At 40.2% G+C, this 24,200-nt stretch overlaps 1 protein-coding gene and 1 pseudogene across 8 annotated transcripts; one reads left to right on the top strand and one right to left on the bottom strand.

The window, feature by feature from the left end:
• Positions 1–2,596: 2,596 nt before the first annotated feature.
• On the bottom strand, positions 2,597–23,642 carry Ms4a6c (membrane-spanning 4-domains, subfamily A, member 6C). 8 transcript variants are annotated; one of them, XM_039101347.2, is made up of 8 exons: positions 22,610–23,349; positions 21,911–22,073; positions 20,529–20,663; positions 18,386–18,442; positions 15,450–15,656; positions 13,532–13,632; positions 3,878–3,919; positions 2,606–3,168 (listed from the first exon to the last, which is right to left on the bottom strand). In XM_039101347.2, exons 1-7 carry the CDS (start codon positions 22,648–22,650, stop codon positions 3,898–3,900), a joined length of 726 nt encoding a protein of 241 aa, XP_038957275.1. In that variant the 5' UTR covers positions 22,651–23,349; the 3' UTR covers positions 2,606–3,168; positions 3,878–3,897. The 8 variants fall into 8 exon arrangements, with proteins under 8 accessions (XP_038957280.1, XP_038957279.1, XP_038957275.1 ...); XM_039101350.2 differs by lacking the exon at positions 22,610–23,349 and adding an exon at positions 23,483–23,642 and having other exon boundaries at positions 2,610–3,168; XM_039101352.2 differs by lacking the exons at positions 21,911–22,073; positions 22,610–23,349 and adding an exon at positions 23,483–23,632 and having other exon boundaries at positions 2,597–3,168.
• On the top strand, positions 6,496–8,062 carry Eif5-ps11 (eukaryotic translation initiation factor 5, pseudogene 11; annotated as a pseudogene).
• Positions 23,643–24,200: the final 558 nt, after the last annotated feature.

The raw sequence follows: 24,200 nt of genomic DNA, 5'->3' as shown, positions 1-24,200 counted from the left end.
TGAGATTCCCCCTCACACCAGTCAGAATGGCTACGATCAAAAACTCAGGTGACAGCAGATGCTGGCAAGGATGCGGAGAAAGAGGAACACTCCTCCATTGTTGGTGGGATTGCAGACTGGTACAACCATTCTAGAAATCAGTCTGGAGGTTCCTCAGAAAATTGGACATTGAACTACCTGAGGACCCAGCTATACCTCTCTTGGGCATATACCCAAAAGATGCCCCAACATATAACAAAGACACATGCTCCACTATGTTCATAGCAGCCTTATTTATAATAGCCAGAAGCTGGAACAAAACCCAGATGCCCTTCAGCAGATGAATGGATACAGAAAATGTGGTACATCTACACAATGGAATATTACTCAGCTATCAAAAACAATGACTTTACGAAATTCATAGGCAAATGGATGGAACTGGAAAATATCATCCTGAGTAGGGTAACCCAATCACAGAAAAACACACATGGTATGCACTCAATGATAAGTGGATATTAGCCCAAATGCTCAAATTACCCTAGATCCACAGAACACATGAAACTCAAGAAGGATGACCAAAATGTGAATGCTTCACTCCTTCTTTAAAAGGGGAACAAGAATCCCCTTGGCAGGGAATAGGGATGCAAAGTGTAGAACAGAGGCAGAGCAAACACCCATTCAGAGCCTGCCCCACATGTGCCCATACATATACAGCCACCAAACTAGATAAGATGGATGAAGCAAAGAAGTGCAGGCCGACAGGAACCAGGTATAGATCTCTCCTGAGAGACACAGCCAGAATATAGCAAATACATAGGTGAATGCCAGCAGCAAACCACTGAACTGAGATCGGGACCCCCGTTGAAGGAATCAGAGAAAGGACTGAAAGAGCTTGAATGGACTTGAGACCTCATATGAACAACAATGCCAACCAACCAGAGCTTCCAGGGACTAAGTCACTACCCAAAGACTATACATGGACTGAACCTGAAGTCCAACCTCATAGGTATCAATGAATAGCCTAGTAAGAGCACCAGTGGAAGGGGAAGTCCTTGGTCCTGCCAAGACTGAACCCCCAGTGAATGTGATTGTTGGGGGGAGGGCGGTAATGGGGGGAAGATGGGAAGGGGAACACCCATAGAGAAGGGGAGGGGGAAGGAGGGGTTAGGGAGATGTTGGCCTGGAAACCAGGAAAGGGAATAACAATCGAAATGTAAATAAGAAATACCCAAGTTAATAAAGATGGAAATAAAAAAAAAAGAAAGACATCAACAAATTCACTGCAGTTATTATTGTGAAAAATATAAGACATTACACCCAAACACAGCCCGTCTAGATGGTAAAGTGGGCAAAGAACAGGTTTGGTGCACTACAATGTTATGTCAAGGTAAAGAGCTGAAGTGGTGGCACCTCATCACAATCATGGAGCAAGTTCAGTGGAGGACACGCCCACCAGTACTCGTGGAGAGATACAGCACATACATGAGGACATGATGACAGTTGCCCATAGATCTGCAACTCCTTGGGTCCCATCTAGAATTTTCTATGTTTGAATTAAAATTTATAACTGTCAAATGTGATCACTTAGGAATCAAAAAGTATTACATCTGGGAAGAAAAGCCAATGAAAGGTCTGTTAATGGCTTCCTGATTAACTTTATTTAAACTGACCCATATCACATGATTGTAAGTTTTCTACGCAATCATGGAGTAACATGAAACACAGACTGTGTAGCTTAAATGACATTGGAAACAATGAACTGACTGACCCTGTGAATTAGTAGAGCTGAGATGTAGGCAACATACTTAGGGAATCTTAGAAACAAGGAAGAATCCTTTCTAGAACACTCTTCTGCTTTAATCCAGTCTTTCTTCTATCAGTGTGAATTTTAGTTGTCACTTGTTATTTTAAACATTAACAGGTGTTATACAGGTTAATGAAATTTGGTGTGATACACCTATACATTGTACATTGTGTATGTCTGTCCTGTTTCATTGGTTTTTTTTTTTTTGGTTAGTTGGGTTTTTTTTTTTTTGGTTTTGTTACTGTTTTTGTTACTGTTTTTGTTTTTGTTGTTGTTGTTGTTGTTGTTGTTGTTGTTGTTAACTTACTACTAACTAGAGTTATCGGGGAAGAGAAACCTCAACTGAGAAAATGTCTATTAGATTGGCCTTTGGGCAAGTCTGTGGAGCACTTTGATTGACAACTGATGTAGGAGGGTCTAGTTCACAGTATACAGTGCCACTCCTGTCCAGGCAGTTCTATATAGTATATAAGGAAGCAGATTGAACAAGCCATAGGGAACAAGCCACTGAGCAGCATTCCTCCATAGCCTGTGCTTCAGTTTCTGCTTCCATTGCCTTCCCTGAGTTAACTTCCTGAGGGACTACAAGTGGGAGCTAACACAAACCCTTTCCTCTCCAAGTTGCTTTTGGTCAGATATTTATCACGGCAACAGAAACCTTGATAAGATCATATGAATTCACTCTTTTACCCTCACTTCTCTACCTCCCAGCTTACCTCCCAGTCTCTAATTCTTTCTTGCTGGAGACCAGCTCCAGCTACAAGGCGCAGGTACTGAGACTCGGAAGAGGCATTGACCAAAGTGAAACCACCTGTTGATTTTCAAGAAAATGGCCCAAGTAGCTCAGGCATCTTTATTTGTACAATCACAATCCTGCCTCCCTGAGTTTTAATATAACTGAATATTTTATTAAAAGAACTCATAACATCAGCATTAAAAAAACCCTCATTTAAATTAAAAAAATAATACTTTCCCATCCTCCTTCTGCACTCCTGGTGGGTCAGTTACCCCCTAACCTTATTTTATACTACATAGCACTACTTCAGGAAGCCAAAATAAATGTGTAGCCAGGCATGTGCTATAGACAGGAGCACATAGCCAGTTGGTAGCTGACAGAGGAAAGGGAAGGTTAATAGGGCAAAGGAGGATGTGGACCTGTTTAGAAATAGTTCTTTGGGGGTGATTCCAATCTTCATTGTTAGAATATCAGCAGCAGTTGGGTTCACACGAATCAGCAGAGATAGCTCAATCCACTCACGAATACCATTCAGGAGTCAGCAACAGCAGTTCAGTCAAGAAGAAACCATGAGGCTCGTCCAATTGGTCCAAGGAAACAGCAGGAAACCACAAGAATACCACCAGAAGTTCTTGGATGGCTTTTCTGTCTATGAAATCACAGCAAATGATGATCAGTACAGAGTGGTAAGGTGTACCATTATTACAAAGTGTTGTCCACTGTCTGTGGGATTCTATTTACACCCTTTCCAAACATCACATGTTCTCTCAAGTGTCCACTCCAGCACAAGGACACATGGCTGCTTCCAGAAGAGAACTATGTGTCTTTTCTCAGTAAAACACCCTCCTTCTTGTCTGTTTCATCAAAATCATCCTTTCATAGTACAGTTTCCAGAAAAGCATCACATGACCGCAACCGAATCTCTAAGGAAACCAGAAATTTCCACTTCAGGTAGGAAATGCAGTTACATAGTTATGTAAAGTAAAAGACAGAATTAAACAGTTGTGGGTACAAGTCCTGTCATATAGCACCCCCATGTCATACTTTTTAAATTGTAGACAGAGACATGTTTATTGTACCAAGCAACTTTTCCTAATATGCAACTATCAATTCCTGATACCAACTTTCAAAGAACCATTAAGTCTCAACTGATCAGACATAGCTTCCCTATTTTCTAACTCTGTTGATCAGACATAACTTCCCCATTTTAAGTATTGGTTGACTGCACATAGCTTCATCTTTTAACATCTCTGTTGACCAGACATATCTCAACGGTTATGCAAACTAGACCCAACACTCTAACAATTGGCACAAGCTTATTCAGTATGACTGTAGCTGTTCTCTAGGAACATGATTACCTGTTCCCTCGTATTCAGGATTAATGACCGCATCTGGAGGATCTATAGTGGCAAAGAGAGAAGATGAGGAATTTACTCTTTGAAAGGGTATTGACAAAAACACAGAATTATCCACAGGGCTTTCAGCTGGCTTTGCCTGTGACTGACAAAATGAAGCCAAATTTTGATATGAGTATAGGCAGCATAGCAAATGCAAGGAGAGCTCGTAGCACATACGATCTGGGAAATAAACATAGAGGCCACCACATTTTACCCAAGCCTGTGCCAAGTGGGAAGGGATTTCCATGGGCTTTGCCACAGTAGAATCCCAGGGGTCTCCATAAGCCTTGCAGTAGTAGAATATATCAGTGAACCACCCATATGCTGTTTCCTGGAGATGCTGCATGGTTTCTGCCAGTATCTTTCTACTTTTATATCATTAAGTTTGTTTCTACACATGAAAGAAAGCCACAATACTGTGTTCTTGTGTTTTTCCTATTTTATTGACTCAGTTGCTCCATATTACATACATTTTGCACAAATGAGAGGATTCAGTTTTTCATTATGACTCCATTATATATGTATGCCACTAATCCTTTATCTGTTCACTTGTTGATGGGCTTTGAGGCAGTCACTACCATGTAAGTGGGGAGAGATCTATGGTATCTTACAAATAGAGCACTATGCTTGCAGTTTCACAGATGCTCTTCCATGAAGTTGAATGAAGTAGCAAGAAGCAGATGGCTAAGGAGGACTCATGATAACATTTCTGTCACATATCCACACCAAAGCAAGTCATCTTTCTGAGGACACTAAGTCTACATAGCAGACAGGACATTAAGATCTGTGACTGTGTTATGAAATTATGCAGAGGTAAGAAGAGACCATACCTATCGCTAAGTCTTTGCTTTGCTCTGAGAAGGAGCCCGGTGGGGAGCGTGGGAGTCCTGGGCTATGAGAAGGTCAATGCAAATAAAACTAAAGGAAAGCAAGGAATGGAAAATTCCATACCTAAATCCTTGCTGTGAGTTTGCAATTTGTTTTTTGTTTGTTTGTTTGTTTTCTTTTTTTTAATCTGAGAAAAATTACCCAGTCTCTTAGGCTCTGAATAATTGCTTTACCATCACTAATATAGTTGACATTGTTGAAGTCAAGTGTATAATTGTTTATGATTTACTTGAGATATATGTGTGTGTGTGTGTGTGTGTGTGTGTGTGTGTGTGTGTGTGTGTGTGTGTGTGATTACACTGTCGCTGACTTCAGTCACACCAGAAGAGGACACCAGATCTCATTACAGATGGTTGTGAGTCACCATGTGGTTGCTGTAAATTAAACTCAGGACCTCTGGAAGAGCAGTCAGTGCTCTTAACCACTGAGCCATCACTCCAGGCCCTTGAGCTGATTTCTTAGAAAGACATAGGAATTAGGCTATAAGGAGATCTACAGCAAACCATTAGTTAAAACAGAGAAATGGCATGTAATTCTATCTATTCTCAGAAACCACCAATCTCTTGTGGCTTGATATTGGCACTGATGGTAAAAGAGATTTGAAAATGGTCTGCACTGACAGATGCTTTCTTTTCTGGTACCAAAGGAGCAAGCAGACATGCAAGGAATACACAGAAAACATACTATTGAATATGAACTTCCCAAGGAGTGAGGAGGACTTCTAACCAGGCCAACTGGGTGATTGACTCTTGCCCTCCCAGCAGCAAAAGAAGCTGCTGGCCTTTGTGAAGGTGTAACAGCGAGTGTTGGGTAAGTGGGCATGAGACTAGAGCATGAGATTGTTAGAAGGGTGATTCTTGGCGTGTGTGTGTGTGTGTGTGTGTGTGTGTGTGTGTGTGTCTGTGTCTGTGTCTGTGTCTGTGTCTGTGTGTGTTCTCTACATTCTATCCTGACCTAACAAACCCTTATTATGTTATTAGCTGTGCTCAAACCTGAAGGAGGTCTGTAATCAAGATGATGGCACTGCTTGGAAAAGAGTGGCATTTATAAATTGGTGCAGAAATATGTGGGAGGGCCCTGGAGAGACTTAGGACACTGAACTCTGAGATTATAATCAGCCTGTTCTGCCTGAGGAATTGCCTCTCTAGTCTTCCTGGCAGACACATTCCCAGTCTGACTGAAATCCCACTGTTCCCTCTGCCCCTGTGTTGAAGAATTAAATAGGCCCCTCCACCCCGTGGGCCACCTGCTAGGGCAGGCTCTGCCCTCAGTTCACAGCCCTGTCCCCTTTTCCCTGCCAGGTCGCCAGGTTCAGCGCTGCTGGTGTAGATGCAGAAGTCGCTGGGACAATCCCTCCCGCTGCTTGGCGGTGGCACCGGCCCAGCCACCCCTTGGCTAGCCACCTGCCCCCGCCGCTCCGGACCCGGTTTCCAACTCCTCTTCCTCACAGTCCCGGGCGAGCCACGTTGGGTTTATGTCTTTATTTGGCTGTTGCGCAGCCATTGGTACCTGTACTGGGGAACCATAGCATACAAGCAAGAAGCTTACAGCCTCAGTGGCGAAAATTTTCTCATGTCAGAGACCTAGAACTCTTGCAGTCGTTTATGTCATCCCTTCTTCTCCAGACAGAAGATACCAAAAAAGTTACAAAGATCTGTTCATCTTATTGATAAAGGCAATAATAAGCCACAATGTCTGTCAACATCAACCACAGCATATCAGTTAAGTTCTATCACTACAAGATGCCCCGTTTGGCTTCTAAGGTTGAGGACAAAGGAATGGAATCAAGACAGTTCTAGTCAACATGGTTGACTGGTTGACGTTGCAAAGGCGCTTAATTGGCTTTCAATGTATCCCACCAATTATTTTGGTTGTGAACTGGGAGTACAGACCCAGTTTGATGTTAAGAATGACTGTTACATTGTCAATGGATCTCATGAGGCGAATAAGCTGCAAGACATGTTGGATATAAAAGGGGAGGGGAAGGGGTTAGGGGGGTGATGGACAGGAAACCGGGAAAGGGAATAACATTTGAAATGTAAATAAGAAATACACAATTTAATAAAAATGGAAGAAAAAATGTTCTCTGTCCTGAATGTGAGAATCCTGAAATAGATCTGCAGGTCAATCCAAAGAAGCAAACAATAGATAATTCTTGTAAAAGCCTGTGAGTACCGAGGCATGTTTGACACACATCATAAACTCTGTACACTCATTCTCAAAAACCCACCTGAGAATAGTGACATTGGTACAGGAAAGAAAGGAGAAGGGAAAAAACAGAAAGGGGAAGGACAAGGAAAATTGCTTTGTAATTGCTATGAAATTAGTCCTGCACATGGTGTGGAAGAAGAGGAAGATGATGATTGGGGGAGGATACAACTGAGGAAGCTCAAAGGTGCAGAATGATAAAATCAGTGACCATACAAAAGGTCTTTGGAAAGAACTGTAGAAGAGCGTGTTAACATCCTGTTTGATTTTGTTAAGAAAAAGAAAGAAGAGGGCATTGTTGATTCATCTGATAAAGAAATTGTGGCTGAGGCAGAAAGACAGGATGTAAGAGTCATGGGCCCTTTGTTTTGACAGAAGTTCTCTTTGATGAGAAGATAAGAGAGTAAATCAAAGAATACAGGCGCCTTTTTTTTATTTATTTATTTTTTTTTATTAACTTGAGTATTTCTTATATACATTTCAAGTGTTATTCCCTTTCCCGGTTTCCGGGCAAAATCCCCCTCCCCCCTCCCCTTCCTTATGGGTGTCTTTTTTAAGATTTTGCCGTAACAACAAAAAGGCCCAGGGGTACCTTCTTCATGGTTTGGAATGTGTGGTAGCAAAGCATCAAACTCAGCTGATCTCCAAGACTTCACATATCTTGAAGGAGATGTGTGATGCTTTTAGTAGGTCATTATCAGCTGCTCAGAAAATACCTCTAAGAAATATGTCTCAAAAGAACTTACAAAAGAGATTCATGTCAAAACAGAGCCATTTATTAAATGGTTGAAGGAAGCGAAGGAAGAATCTTCTTGTGGGGAAGAAAAAGACGAAGATGAAAATATTGAGGTGGTATATTTGAAGACTGCCAGTGTACCAAAAGTTGAAACTGTGAAGTCTGACAACAGGGATGATGGCACTGATATTGATGCCATTTAAAAGGATGGATGCAACTTAGCTTAACAGTATAATGCTGCAAAATTTTCTTCTTTATCAGTCAAAGTGCAACATGTATGTGCAAGAGCTAAAGTGGCTTAACATCATGCTATACTTGATACTAAAAAGCTATTACGGTTGGCTGAGAAACACCTAAAGAAATGTGCAACATCTTTAGTCATAAGGGAAATGCAAATCAAAACAACCCTGAGATTTCACCTCACACCAGTGAGAATGGCTAAGATCAAAAACTCAGGTAACAGCAAATGCTGGCAAGGATGTGGAGAAAGAGGAACACTCCTCCTTTGTTGGTGGGATTGCAGACTTACAACCATTCTGGAAATCAGTCTGGAGGTTCCTCAGAAAATTGGACATTGAACTACCTGAGGATCCAGCTATACCTCTCTTGGGCACATACCCAAAAGATGCCCCAACATATAAAAAAGACACGTGCTCCACTATGTTCATAGCAGCCTTATTTATAATAGCCAGAAGCTGGAAAGAACCCAGATGCCCTTCAACAGAAGAATGGATACAGAAAATGTGGTACATCTACACAATGGAATATTACTCAGCTGTCAAAAACAATGACTTTATGAAATTTGTAGGCAAATGGATGGAACTGGAAAATATCATCCTGAGTGAGGTAACCCAATCACAGAAAAACACACATGGTATGCACTCATTGATAAGTGGCTATTAGCCCAAATGCTTGAATTACCCTAGATGCCTAGAACACATGAAACTCAAGACGGATGATCAAAATGTGAATGCTTCACTCCTTCTTTAAAAGGGGAACAAGAATACCCTTGGCAGGGAATAGAGAGGCAAAGATTAAAACAGAGACAGAAGGAAAACCATTCAGAGCCTGCCCCACATGTGACCCATACATATACAGCCACCCAATTAGACAAGATGGATGAAGCAAAGAAGTGCAGGCAGACAGGAACCGGATGTAGATCTTTCCTGAGAGACACAGCCAGAATACAGCAAATACAGAGGCAAATGCCAGAGTAAACCACTGAACTGAGAACAGGACCCCCGTTGAAGGAATCAGAGAAAGAACTGGAAAGCTTGAAGGGGCTCGAGACCCCATATGAACAACAATGCCAACCAACCAGAGCTTCCAGGGACTAAGCCACTATCTAAAGACTATACATGGACTGACCCTGGACTCTGACCTCATAGGCAGCATTGAATATCCTAGTAAGATCACCAGTGGAAGGGAAAGCCCTGGGTCCTGCTAAGACTGAACCCCCAGTGAACGTGATTGTTGGGGGGAGGGCGGCCATGGGGGGAGGATGTGGAGGGGAACACCCATAAAGAAGGGGAGGGGGAGGGGCTAGGGGATGTTGGCCCATAAACCGGGAAAGGTTACATTACACTCGAAATGTAAATAAGAAATACTCAAGTTATTAGAAAAAATATAAAAAGCTATTACGGTGAGTGGTCTATAATTAAGCCCAATGAGACATCTAGAGAGTCCATACATATCAGGAAGCAATTGTAGTTTGCTTATTTATGGCATGTTTCTTTCGGAAAAACTAATGGAGGACACATTTGGATCACATTCATACAGTTATAAGAACTAAAGACTTGCTTTTGGTCATTCTTCAGACTTCAGTCTATGAATGGCTTATACTGAAGTAATTGGCTACTTTTAGGATGTTACACCATTTAATAACTTCTTAGGCTTCTTAAGTTTGGTAGATTGTTAGGTACTGAAGACTTGAAGAATGCAAACAATTATAATGACCTTACTCAGCCATTAAGAAATGAAAATACTTTGAAAATTGTATCTCCAGTCCATTCAGATTGGCAACTGACAATCCTTGTCATTCTAAGGAAATTTGATGATTTAATGACAGTGTGACATCCTAATGAGAAGTAAAAATGACCCGTGTGTCCTATGGTTTAAGATCAAATTTTGAAACTTGGAGTTGTGGTTTTTCAATTTGTGTCCACTCACCCCAAATTGCAGTCCACTGAGTCATGTGCATTGCCCGTTGGATAAGCCAGGGAAATAACAAATAAGTATTTTGTGTGTACTTAGTGGTTGCTTTGTACTGAGAGAAAAGCTTTGAGGTGTGATTAAATCATAAACTGATTCTATTTGGGAGAAACAGGAAAAAAGGTGCACTTAACCTAAAACAGCATAATTTTTCAACCTTTACTCTTAAATTATAATTTCAAGATGTTTATACATACTGTACCTTGTGTTTGATGTGTTCCCCCTCCATAATATTATGGTTTATTCTTTAATGCCTTTTAATTTGGATATAATAGCTTGTATTTTAGGTTTTGGTTGCTATCTTGCCAAGATAAGTGTTATTGTTTTTCCAAGCTTGATCCCCTTCCCTGATTTGTCTTATTTCAAGAGAAAGTTAAACTCATATTTCTGAGTCAAAGCCTGTATTTTGGTTAAGACTTGGGATATTTTTTACTTCACATTGAATATAGCTGGTCCTTCACTTGTTAAATAACCATTCATATTTTAAATTCTTTTATAGTAATTATTCTTGGGTGGCTTTTCACAATTTATATCTTTTTACTACTTGTTCTCATTTCTTTTAATTGTATAAACTGTTTGGTTCACTCTGTGACCTTAAATTCTAGTAGTTACTGTAGAGTTGGTAATGATGTCTCCTTGTTTCATAAGAGGTTTGGAAATTTTGATGCCAACAGTGATGACTGAGGTAGAATGGGGATGTAGTGATGAAAACACCAACAGAGTTCTAGATGCTAGGCTTTCCTTCCCCCAAGGAGCAGAGTTACATGATTGACAGTAGGTAAGGGTTGGGGACAAGTCTTAAGGCAAGACTCTCATACAATTGTCTTTAGTCGAAAGAAGGAGGAGGATGAAAAGGAGGAGAAGGAGAAAGGAGAAGGAAAAGAAAGAGAAATATACTTTATTGAGGACTCAAATAGACCTTAATGGCTTATAGAATATGTTCCTAATTGTATTGCCGTTCCTCGCATTCCATATTTTATTATTAATTTCATTTTAAATATATTTTATGTTTTATGGGTACTTCACAAGGATGTATGTCTGTGTGAATCATACATGTGTGTCTACTCCCCACCAAGGCCAGAAAAGGACGTCAGATCACCTGGAACTGAAGTTAAACATGCTCGTGACAAGCCATGTGGATGCTGGTAATAAACTCATGTACTCATAGGACCAAACAGTGCTCTTAACTGCTGAGACATATCTAACCTCCTATAAGAAGTGAAGAAATGTCTCTTATTTGCTCTGGTAATTTTACAAATAAGTGTGTTATCTGGTACCTCCACAATACATTGATAAACTTTAAGTGTTCATTTAGATTCAGTTCAATACAAACACACAGTGACAGATATAGTCCTGGTTTTCTTTCCCATGGTTTTTTTTTTTGGTTGATAAAGGACAAAAGAATATCAAACAAATGTGTTTATGTATCGCAAGGGACTTGATCTGTGCATAAAACCAAAACAACAACAAAAATGCTTACACAAAGAACATACAATCACAAAAGACTTTATTTTTAACCAACAACACCTAAACTTCTTGAGACTTCATTGCAGGTCTCTATGCACTAGTCAATAAAATTGAAATGATGAAAAACCCATACTGTAGCAGAGATTCTGAATACAAAGACTGTTAATATTTAACTGTTGCTGTTAATTGCAGGGGACAAGAAAATTTTGCCTCCTTGCTCCACCGCAATCTCCTGGAACATTCTGGTAGTTTTCTGAAAAATATCTGAGACTCTGACTATTATTTGCAGATCTGGGTTTTTGTTGAAGCAAAGGTCACAAAAATCAATAGGTCAATAACACACCCATTCATCCCATACTGGTATTCACTGTATCAACAGTCTACATTTTCAGTAACAAACATTGCTGCCTTGTGGTGGTTGGATTTTCTGCATTATCATGAGGACATATTCTCTGTTCTATACATTTACTTGCTTTGTGGTTTTTGTTTTATTTTCTTAACAAACCAATTGTTCATCATATGCAGGATGGCAAAGTGCCTTTGATTCAATGTTGGATTCATTATTTGAGTTATGAGACAGGAAAATCACATTCTACAATAAAGAAAATATGTGGTTTCAGACTACAAATGAGTATATATGTATATATTAATGCATACATATGTCTGCATATAGGAAGGTAGATAGATACTTAGACACATGCATGTACATGATAGAATTTCATTCAGTGTTGCAGTTGCTACACAATGAGAACGGCACACCTCAGTGATGCACGTATTTGATGTATATCATCTCCTCTTCATTCTACACTCTAATTTTTTCCATCTTTATTAAATTGGGTATTTCTTATTTACATTTCAAATGTTATTCCCTTTCCTGGTTTCCAGACCAACATCTCCCTGACCCTTCCCTCTCCCCTTATATATGGATGTTCCCCTCCCCATCCTTCCCCCCATTACCGCCCTCCTCCCAACAATCCTGTTCACTGGGGGTTCAGTCTTGGCAGGACCCAGGGCTTCCCCTTCCACTGGTGCTCTTACTAGGCCGTTCATTGCTACCTATGAGGTCAGAGTCCAGGGTCAGTCCATGTATAGTCTTTAGGTAGTGGCTTAGTCCCTGGAAGCTCTGGTTGGTTGGCATTGTTGTTCATAAGGGGTCTCGAGCCCCTTCAAGCTCTTCCAGTTCTTTCTCTGAACCCTTCAAAGGGAATCCTGTTCTCAGTTCAGTGGTTTGCTGCTGGCATTCGCCTATGTATTTGCTGTATTCTGGCTGTGTCTCTCAGGAGAGATCTACATCCGGCTCCTGTCTGCCTGCACTTCTTTGCTTCATCCATCTTATCTAGTTAGGTGGATGTATATGTATGGGCCACATGTGGGGCAGGCTCTGAATGGGTGTTCCTTCAGTCTCTGTCCTAAATTTTGCCCCCCTATCCCCTCCTAAGGGTATTCTTGTTCCCCATTTAAAGAAGGAGTGAAGCATCCGCATTTTGGTCATCCTTCTTGAGTTTCATGTCTACATTCTAATTAATGATCTGGTCAGAGTAAAGCTTTTTGGTTCAGTTATTGAAGCCATACACTCTGAGTTGGCTGAGAAGGGTTGCATGCAGTCACCAAACATCATTTCCTTAGTATCTTTAATGCAGGAAAAAAATGGAAGATGAGATGGAAGGGAAATAGATCCGAAGATACTTTCTGAATACATTCTAGTGTACAATTGGTCTTTATCAAGTCAAGACTGATAGAGACTAGTCATTATAGGAGAAAGTATTCCTATTTAGAGGGGAGGTAACCAGGCTCCAGCATCCTGAAGACAGGCAAACTCATCGCAGTGCCAGAAGAGACATTTAACTTCGTAGAGCCTCAGTTCCTTGATTTGCAGCATAGAAGGGAAGAACCAGGGGATTTGTTAGGCTTATCTGTTTTCATGTCTAGATAATCCTTATCAGCTACACAATTACCTTCTACCCCATCATCTGTTGTCCCACCTCCCTTTCCAAATCACCTGATATTTATGTCATGGAGACTGATATCATTCTATCGGTCATTCAGGACAGCATAGATTAACACATCCCAGAGGAATACCAGGGAATATTCTATAGAATACTCACCTGAGGGAAGTCAAAGCACCTTCTTTTGACCACAGCATTACGGAGAGCCCAGCCAGAACAAGCTCCAACAGGGTGTTGATCAGCATCACTGTAAGGGCTCCCTAAATTCAGGAGAAGAGAGGTTGGTGTGACTGAGTCAGCTGAAGCCCTCATACCTGTGTGGGAGGTGACTATAGAGATGAAACCATCTCCACTCAGAGAAGGGAAAGGATCTTCAAACCTATAAATAGGCTAAAATCGATGCCTGTTCCCTTCATTCTTTGGAGGAAGTGGGTGAAGAAGACAAACTAAATTAACAAAGTTTTCTTCTACTTCTCATTCCCCTTGTGCACAGATCCTGCACTCTTCATTCAATGAGGGAGCAGAGAAGAGTAGTGAGCCCAGGACAGTCAACAGCTCCTGCTTTTGGCTCTCTTCTGCTGCTTCGTGTGAAGCTGGGCACGTCTCTGCTTCTCTAGCTTCTGTCTTCTTTCTGCTCACTTACCACCCACGTTAGTACTTCCTCTACGGAGACTTGTGAGGGTTAGTGAGGTTCTGATCATGCAAACTCTTTGTAAAAGTCAGTGTTGATAGAACCTTCTTCCTTGGGATGTGTTTCTGTTTTGTCTTGGTGTGTGTGTGTGTGTGTGTGTGTGTGTGTGTGTGTGTGTGTGTGTGTGTGTGTGTTTGTGTGTGTGTGTTTGTGTGTGTGTGTATGTGTGTGTGATGGTAATAAGGCAGAAAAGCAATCCAGTTTCTATGGTCTTTGACAACCTAAATAAACTCAAAGAAGGATCTAAGTAAAGAACACACAGCCCATGACCTTTGTCCCAAGATGTCCTTCATAAAGACCACTTGATAGGAAAAACAATGAATGTTACATTGTACACCCTTCATTTACTTGCACACAGAAAAAGCAGTGTGAAACTACATACAATGTGAAACCATCCCATGATGATATCATACTTTGTGATCTGTGAAAACTCCTCCCCAAGGTTTCAGGCCTCTAAAGTGAGGCTTAGTTATTCCAGATGTTAATTTACTCACATTACTATGCATCTAATTTACATACTTTTTCTTCTTATGGTTTTCTTAACTAAGAAAGAAACACTGAACTCAGATCCACAACGAATCAGAAAGCCTGAAGTTGAGCAGACCTAACAATCTGGCTACCTTGGATCTGTCTGTCTGTCTGTCTTTCTCTTTCTTTATTTCCTTCCTTCCTTCTTTTTTCTTTCTTTCTTTACTTTTATTGTCATAAGAAAATGAATATTATGCAGGAACTCCATTGTTATCTTACCCAATGTTCTCCCCATGTGATAGAGACCAAGTGTATGTTCTTGGATGTTTTAATTGAAGGCATGTTATTCCTGTTAGTCAAATTGCATTACTTTCTTCCAACACAACAGAGAGCCCTCACATGACTGCTGGCTACTCTTCTCCACTTCTATATATTTCTTTTTCCATTTAACAAGCTCATCTCTTTCAGAATGATGAAAGAAACAGTGAGCTTGCCCCCACAAAAGCCCAGTGCTGGCTGGCTACTAGGAGCACTGGAGGTAACAGACATCTGACACCTCTACCCCAATCCTGTCCTTCCCACAGTCCATTTCCCAGTGCTTAGCTGACTTTAGCTCAGCTCGCTTCGCTCCCTCTACCACACATGTGCCTGGTTTCCTTGTTGGCAAGTCCAGATCACCTGAGTCTTTTTGGTATGCATCTTATCATGCTAAACACAGCTCTTTGGAGATGTGTTCATGCTTTTAACCCAGAATCACTGGAGTTAAAGATGACTTGGGGGTAAAAGCTTTAGCACTGTTTACCCTTGCTTTATTCAGCCTTGACCATTACCTAAGACCTCAAACCAGACACTGAAAGATCATCAAAAGAGGGAAAAGATCATAACTAAAATTGTCCAATAGTCTTTAGAAATACTTACAGCCAGAACAGAGTTGGTGACAGAGCACTCATTCCTGTCAGAGTCATAGGAAATGTGGTAGTAATGATGTTCAGTTGGTCTAGGGTCCTTGCTCAGCTTGCACTGCTCTGAGGCAGGATGCAAACCAGCCAGGCTGACAGAGATGATAATGATGCCCATGAAAGCAAATGAAACACTCAGGATGTTCAGAGTCAGGCTGCCATCTACCTGGAAGAAGCAGCAGGTTTTACTTATATCTCTTCCAAAATGGTGCACCAATTCTCTTTATTTGGTTCCTTTAGAAGCTGAAAGATTAATAATTTATTTCTTTATTCTTCCTAATGTAAAATTGCTAGTAGTAGAAAGTGCAGAGGCCCTGGTTTTCCCTCCCGATTATTTTCTATGCTTCATTTCCCAGATGATATTTGCTAGGTCACTTTACCCAACCATGACCACCACATCTATTGGGCCTTATGAATGTCTAGGATCAAATAAACCCAAACCTAAATGGCAGTTGGATGGATAAACAGGATTTCAATGGTGAAAAAGAAAATATTTTCCTTGCAATATCTTTACCCATGACTTTTAATGGAATCATGCAATGTAAAACTGGAAAATTCTCAAGGTAGTGTAAAAACAGGAGGAGGTGCAGACACAAGCCATGTTCCTGTCCTTCGACATTCTGTTTTGATTTGAAAGATTTTCTATAGAGGGATATATAAGAACCTTCAGGAAATGTCTCTTGAGCTAAGGTTTGTCTACCCTTAAAGAAGAGAAGAGCCCATAAAGGGGGTATATCAGAGCACAGGACTTTCACCTTACTCTCTTTGTTCTCCCTTGATGCCACATGACACATGTCTTTGCTCTTTTAGCATGAGACACTCATTGCCTCAGAACACATAAAGTCACCAGAACTACACACCGCTAAACCTCTGAAATGTGAGCCAAAAGGAACCATTCCTCCTTGTGAGTTCAATTATCTCAACAGTTGAATTCGGACACACTTAATACTGGCAAATGTATTCAGAATGACACATCCTTCTCATATCTCACCCATAGAAGCATCAATCATACAGAAAAGGCAGGTGAGGCAGTATTCCTTACATATTACCTATCTCAGAAGCTCATATACCCAAAGGTAAGTGTGGGGACTTTGTTCTCAGTGTCAGGTAGGTTTCAGGTTCTGGAAAGCCTAGTAATTGCCTATAACTAGGGATATAGAAAGTGATGTAATCGTGTGACTGAGGATGTTGTCATTTGTGCCAACAGTGTAAGGGAGAAAGAGACAGAATGGGACTAGATATTGGCAAATTGAAGCCACAGTGCCTGAGGTCCTTGGATTCTCCCTGATTTGCATTACTCAGTCCCAAGGCTCACTTTGGGTCTCATATCCATAACCTTTATGGTGTCAGTTAAATAAATAAATTTTCTTGATAGTGCCTTTTTTTCTTTTTCAATGTATACAAAATGAAAATTGAACTAAGATCAGTCTGAAAGCTACAGTTACATGTAGGTATTCTAAGGCAAATCCAACTGTATGGCCCTGAAGTAGGATTTAATTTCAGGTCACATGTTTTAGAGAGATTGTATAAATCACTCAGAACTTGGTGCTTTTAGGAGCTTCCCTTCACAAATAGTGACTTAAATCAAACTCTTGGACACCTTGACCAATATGTATGTTCTTGGAATATACTAGGTTTATACTAACTGACATTCTTCTTTAGTCTGCATTCACTGAATGAAAAGAACATTCTTCAGCATTGGTTAAGCATCTTTCATAAGCCTCAGTCTACTTAAATACTACCTATATTCTCAGTTGATTTTAGTCATGGTATTTTACCAGAGCAACAGAAAAGTAATTTTTATTCTGTACATTTGGGAGACTGGTATCGTCAGATCTTCCTAACTAAATCCCTAAGCTATTGCATTACATGTCATTCTCTCCCATGACTTCCTTAATCAACTTCTTGAGGAACATTCAATGGCTGATCACTAGGCTAATCTTTATATCATTCAAAAATTTCTTCCTATAGTCCAGGTTTCTTCTTCCCAGGACTAGATTTTTCCTTGAAGAAGTTCAATTAGGAAAAGCTGAATTCTTAGCTAAAACAAGTAACTATGAAGACTTTTAGAGTTCCAACATTCTGCTTCTCAGTTCAAATTGTATTTTCAGTTCCAGTGAAAAGATTTCCTTTATGAAGATATAAAAAATATTTTTGTCACTTGAACATTTTCTCTAGGGATTCTTATGGATTTTAAGTGATGACATTGAACTATATATGCATGACAAATATAACTCTTTGAAAATAAGGACATTAACTTCAGTACTGAAGAGTAAAATTTGAAAACTTTTGTGTTGCTAGGCTTTTCGTTGCCATGAAAAAATGCCGCATATGAACAACTCAGGACAAAAATATGTTTGGCTCAGCTTCAGAGTCTCAGGTGACTAATGTGGAACTCGGTCGGCAGAGCAGAACAGCTCACATGCTGGTCAGGAAGCCTAGTGAGAGGAGATCTCTTCTAATCACAGTTCAATTTCTCCCTTTTACTTCATCTGGGTCTTTATCTTAGAGAATGGAACCATCACATTTTGGAGCTAGAACACCCCCAGATGGATGCTTTATTAGTCTCTTAGGTGCTTCTCTATCCAGTCAAGTTGATGACCAAGATTCACCATCATTGCCTGCTGCCTACGCAATGGCATTGTAAGAAAGCAGAATTTTATACATGGGATTCCTTGGCACTGTTCTCAGAGATCAGGTACACTATGATTTTGCTTACCATGATAGAAAGATTGTGCTCCATATAGGAATATGGGGAACCCAGAAACAGCTCACAAATTAACAAGTAATCACTGTAGAGCTTAGCTTGTAACTTTCAACAGGAAAAGCCTGGTCCTGAAGTTTCCTCTCTGGGTTTCATGCTCATTAGTTCTGTGTTATAACACTTGTACTCACCAAAGGATTTGTTGACTTTCTCTCTGTAATGATGGACAAAATTCCAGAGATAATAAACTGTTCAGACAAGAAGAAAACATTGTCAGGTCAATTTCTATGTACAAAGTAATTATGGTGTTACTCTGGTGTTTATGACAAACTTTCATGGGCCAAATGACCAATGACACACAAGCCTAGGCTCATAGGGGTGTCTCTTTGTCCGTGTATTATTCAAAAACCCAAGAAAAGGTAGATAAGTGCAGAAATCTATCTCATTAAAATTCGTCAAATCTTTAAGAGATAGCAAAAAATGTTTTATTACATAGAAAGGAAAATATGGATTTAGATGACTTCAGAGTCTAAGGCATTGATGCATAAGGAGAGAAAGTGGAAAGTAATAATGGAGGGCTTAACTTGTTGTCCCTCCTTTCATCAATAAAGTTATGGCATTTTGATTTGCACATAAAAACCATGCAAATGTCCTTCAGTAAATCTCACTTGAACATGCTGAAGTAATTGTTAATGTGCAATTTTCAGCATGCTACAATTTTAGAGAGGAATTTGGGAGCTGCATTCTCTAAGATGTTGGCCTATACTTTGCACTTCTTGTCATGCTCCTGGATGCCATTTCAATATTATCTTTGCATCAAGATAATGCTGGCATTCAAAAAAATGAGTTTAGAAGAGTACCTGCTTCAGATTTTGGTAATAGTTTGAGAGCGATCTGCACTAGGTTTCTTTTGTTGTTGTTGTTGTTTTGATTTTTAAGGAAATATGGGATGATATTAACAAACACAGAAAAGAAACAGGACTTTAAGTAACTGGTTCTAGAGATCAAGATACATGAGAACAAAAGAAACCATAAGGTTGCATTCCCAGAAGCCTTTAGTTGTGACTTTTTAAATCATGATTTTATCATGATAGATTTTTTTTTCTATCACTCAATAAATTAAGTAAAGCTAAACAACAAACAGTTTAGGAAATTTTTAAAGTTGAATATTTGTGATTTCAATTCTCCAAAGTCAAGCAGCCTGTCCATATAAATAAATACTGGGTCTTCATCTCTGCGATGCTAGGGATTGAACTCAGGGTCAGTGAAGTCCATGTATGTGTTCTGTTGCTGATCTATGCTCATAGTTTTGGAAATAGAGTCTTGATAAAGTTAAAAGAAAAAAAAACAACTGAGTGTTTCTTCTTATGCAAGAGATGCTTTGTGTTAAGAGCAAACAAAGGTGAGGAAAGAAAAATAAAGTTACAACACTGACCTAGACATCACATCAGCCCCATGATCAGGGTTAAGTGAGCAGTGAAATGTTTGAAATAATATGCACCTTTCATGGTACCTACCGTATGGCAAGCCTCTGCTGTCATAATCACCTACACAGTCAGCACTCTAAACTCAAACTTAGAAATATTTACAAAAATCTAGGCCAGCATAACTCAGAAACAATCAAAATCGCCAATGACAAGGGGAGTCTGAAAAGGTCCAAATAAGGATATCTAGTGGACACTCTGGAGATACAAGTGGTGTCACTTCTTTCTGTTCTATTAATAATGATTGAGCTGTGGATGAATCAAAGGAAGAAATATAGAAAGGGAAAAAACTGTTACTGAGCTGCAGGAAGTAGATAGGAAGCCCCAGTGACAGAAAACCTCCCTTCTGAGTAAGACTCATCCACATCGGTCTAGAGGAAAGCTACCCTCTGAGAAAAAGACCTTCGTGATCTCCTGACTGCAGACATGGATCAGCCTCAGGGGAATATCCAGTCTATCTCCATGAGTGCCTGCAACAAGGCCAGATTCAAAAAATGGAAATGTTCCTTCCTGCAGGGTGGCCCACAGGATGACTTTTCACTATACAGAAAGCTCTAGATCATTTGGATCCTTCTTCATAGACTTTTCTCAATACCCAAGGCCACCAAACTCATCATAGTTCAAAAGATGTCATGAAAATGTGACATTCATAAAAAATGTTTATTTTAACTAGATGGAAAAATCTTCAGGATGACATAAGTGCTGCCCTTCTACACTAAGACCTTCTCTAATGACAGACAGGAGAACAAGGTCTACCACTGACCTATTTTTCACAGTTAGACAGAAATGTAGCTAGGGACAACTCCATTCTCTGTCCTCCCCATCTTAATCCCCACAGAAGTCTACTTACAAACAAAGGTCCTATAAATGGGTATCCAGATTTTAACAGGACAGAAAACACTGAGGTAAAATGTAGGACAGGAGGAACAGATGCCAAAATGATTCCCAGACCCAACACCATCACAGCACTCATGATCTGGATTGCCTGTTGAAAAAGGAAGAAGCAAGAAGGAGAATTAAACCAGCAATGACAAGAACCTCTCCACTTTTCCCATGGTTTCCATGTTTTGCCATCTTCTACAACATCCCAGTGAGCACACAGACAGTGTATAAGTTCCCCATTGAGAGAGGAAAGTTCATTCGGGTAGGAATGTGGTTCTACCAGAGCCTTGGGTCACATTTAGGCACTTCTGTCCTTGAACCCATTGCATGTTCATGACCCATCCTGGTGTCTCTTGGCTGGCAGGAGTTTGACAATGGTAGACATTGTTCTCCTGTCTGTCATCAGAGAAGGTCTTAGTGTAGAAGGGCAGCACGTATGTCATCCTGAAGAGTTTTCTATCTAGTTCAAATAAACATTTCTTATGAGTGCATGGATAACAAGTTTCCTGTGCCCTCTTGTGGGACAAAGAGGCATCTGAAAGCCCTCTCGGAGCACTAGAATGTGAAAACCCTCCACACATCATGCAGAGCCCACAAAATTTCAGTCCAATTTTTCATTATGAGAATCCCTTGCCTCTATATTAACCGGAAATTTTTGTCTTCCTGACACCCTCTTTCTCCTCATAGACTCACAGCACTCGTAATTTTGATTAAGCAGTTTTATATACTTTTGGTTACATATACTTCAAAGCAATCCAGTAGAATGTATGTATGCCCAAACAAGGCCATCAGTTCCATTAAAATCTGGCTCAAGCAGATAATGTTAGTATAAACAACACTGAAAACCCACTACATCCTTTGTCAGAGCAAACTTTTTCTTCTCCCTTACACAAAAAAAAGTCCCATTAGTGAGGCTAGGATGAGCACAGAGTAGAAAAGCCATGGGTTTTTGTATCATCTCTTTTCATTAAGTTGCAGAAGGGTGTGCTATACTCAGAGAGCTCCTAGAATGTAGCTACAAATATTTTCATAAATAATTAGTAATTACTCTTTAAAAAAGAAAAAAACAAAAAAATAAGTAAACAACAAAATCTCAATGACTCCTAGAATAAGGTCATTGGAGTGCATGCAGTCCAAGTTCCTTGCAATAAAGGGAAATATTTGCCAATTTTAGAAGGTTTTAGTGATGTGAGAAGGTTGCCAAGAGGTGTCCACCAGTGTACAGGTCACACAGTGACCACTCTGTCAAAACTGAAGGCCTCCCACCCCATAAATCTATCTCTGTTTCTAGTATATAAACCCTCACTCTCTGCCCTCCTCCAACTTCATGGTGTTCTGAGGGGGATTTACCGCCATCACTTTGATCTCTGCCTTTAGATGTTTCTTCAGGCTGACTTGCCTCTTCACGGTAGGCTGGAGTTTGTCTGTTTGGGGAAAGTTGGTTCCATTTGGTGAAATCAGTGTGATGGTCTCATTAGTCACTACTTGTGGAATCATGATGGAGTTCCCTGGGCTGGAAGAGAAAATGGACTCAGCTCTTATGATACATTGTGCCAATTGGATTGGTTTGTTTTCGTTTGTTTTCAGGTCTGCTTGGCTTGTTGATTTATTTTTTATTCTCTTTTTGTTTGGGTTTTTGCCTATTTGGCTGAGAAAAGTTGGATGCGTGGAGAGGATCTAAGAGATGGGAGGACGGTCATGATCGGAAAACATCCCATGAATTTTCAGTAAGTCATTAAGTGCTTGGACTTTGAATATTAAATGCTAACAAACAAAACAAACTATACTTCCTGGTTCTGCCCCCACTTCCCAGACTGTGAACCTTTAGGCATCCTGACTTGACCTTTGGAAGGAGAACCTGGTGGTCCAGGGAAATGTAAAACCACGACCTTTAGGAATTATGTGTTCTTCCCTCAGAACGTTAAACACACCCCAATGACTTTAGATAATAAACACCTCATAGGAAGGGAATTCCTGTAAGTTCCTGTGTCCATGCCCAAATGATCACACGAAATTTGTAAATGTAGCTCTGGCTCTACCCAATCTCACCTAGAAGAAGCGCGTTGTCTTTCTTCAATGACTTCCACCATCCAGTTACTGTGCTACCCACGAGGTGCTGCAAATCAGCTTCAGTACGTTCCAATCCATGCTACATACCACTCAAAATATGTAACCCCATTTGTCTGCTTTGTTTGCCTAATAGTGCCAATTTTCACATTTTATCTTATTTTAGTAGACATAATCTACTGTTTTTATTCCTCAAACAAATCTTTTATGTTAACTAATCAAATCATAATCAGTAACAAATTCAGAATCAAATTTAGATGTGCACGGGGAAGTAATTCATGCATTGTACAGCAACATCGAATAAATGTTAAATAGACAAAGTTCTCATTATTGCCCCATTGGTTACACACATTTGGGTGTGGGACCCCAGCTGTCTCTGACTCTGGTTGTTCTCCATATTTTCCCACCTGCCAGCAGCAGCCTTTGTCTAAGTCTTTTCAGTGTGGAGAAGCAGCTGAATACAGCAGTGTGAGAAGTCCTGGATTCCTAAGCTGTGGTTCAAGTTTTCTCAGGATCTTGGCACTCATGTTTCTAAATATGGAAGGACCATGTTCCCTGGGGAATGGGTTCCTGAGCTCGGCTTGGCTCCCTTCTGTTCTTTGTTCTATTCTCAGCCTTTATGCTTCCCAATCAGTGAATGACTTGAGAGCTCTGCTCCTTATGTCAGTGATCACGAAGATCATGCAGCTAGAAACAGCCAGGACAGAGGTAAGTCAGATGCCCTGTCCCTTTGCCCATTTAGTTCTGAGGTGCCCCAGTGTCTCCATTGCTTTCATGAGCATCAGCAAGCTCTTATAACTCAGTCCCAGAAACATAATGAGATATACAAAGGGAAGCCTCTTCAGGGTTGCCTACCTGAATTTGTGTGTCTTGTCACCCAGTCACTTCCAGCTGAGTTTTCAGGAACCCTAACAGCTTAACTCTGGGTTCTCTCAGTCTGATCTTTGTTTCCTGCTTGTGAACTTCTAACTGTCCCCAGCTCTTCCTTCTGTGCTCACTGCACAGGAAGTGGTGTTTTCAGTCTGTGGACATGTGACTATGACTATGACTGCACTTATGTCAGAAACTCCCAGTAACATCTGAAAGATCACTAATAGGACCAGTGCTGAGGGAGGGAGGGAGGGGGTAGTAAGTTCCAACACCCACCAGCTCCACATAATGCCCAAGTTTGCTTTCTTGAACTTCAGTTATTTACTTGTTAAACAGAAAACAGCAACAAGCTGGGAAACCCCATTGAGATGAGAGAAAGTTTCTCTGAAAGGCCTGTCTTCCTTCTAAGTAGTATTTAAAAAACTGTCCTGATTATTAATGATTAATACAACTATTACAAGTTGTAGCAATATTGATGAATAAAACATTTCACAATATATAATAAAGTATCATGACTTTGGGCTTTAATATGTTAATTTATTATAGAGTAATATACAACTGAACACACAGTAATATATAATCAATTGTAACAACTGAACATTTTACAGTATTCTTGGTACTTTGTTATTCATATTTTTTTAGTAATTCCTCAGCTTCTGAAAAAAAAAAAATCTCGTACCCAGTATTGCAGAACTTAATGGTT

The sequence above is a fragment of the Rattus norvegicus genome, chromosome 1, assembly GCF_036323735.1.
Source record: "Rattus norvegicus strain BN/NHsdMcwi chromosome 1, GRCr8, whole genome shotgun sequence".
Taxonomy (NCBI): Eukaryota; Metazoa; Chordata; class Mammalia; order Rodentia; family Muridae; genus Rattus; species Rattus norvegicus.
This window is presented reverse-complemented; position numbering and strand designations above follow the sequence as displayed.

Coding starts and splice junctions, on each gene's coding strand:
- Ms4a6c (XM_039101347.2), bottom strand. CDS start 22,650: ATGGTGGAAGTCATTGAAGAAAGACAACGCGCTTCTTCTAG. Junction 20,664..21,910: donor CAGAGATCAAAGTGATGGCG/GTAAATCCCCCT, acceptor CTTTTTCAACAG/GCAATCCAGATCATGAGTGC. Junction 18,443..20,528: donor CATTTATAGGACCTTTGTTT/GTAAGTAGACTT, acceptor TTGTCTGAACAG/TTTATTATCTCTGGAATTTT.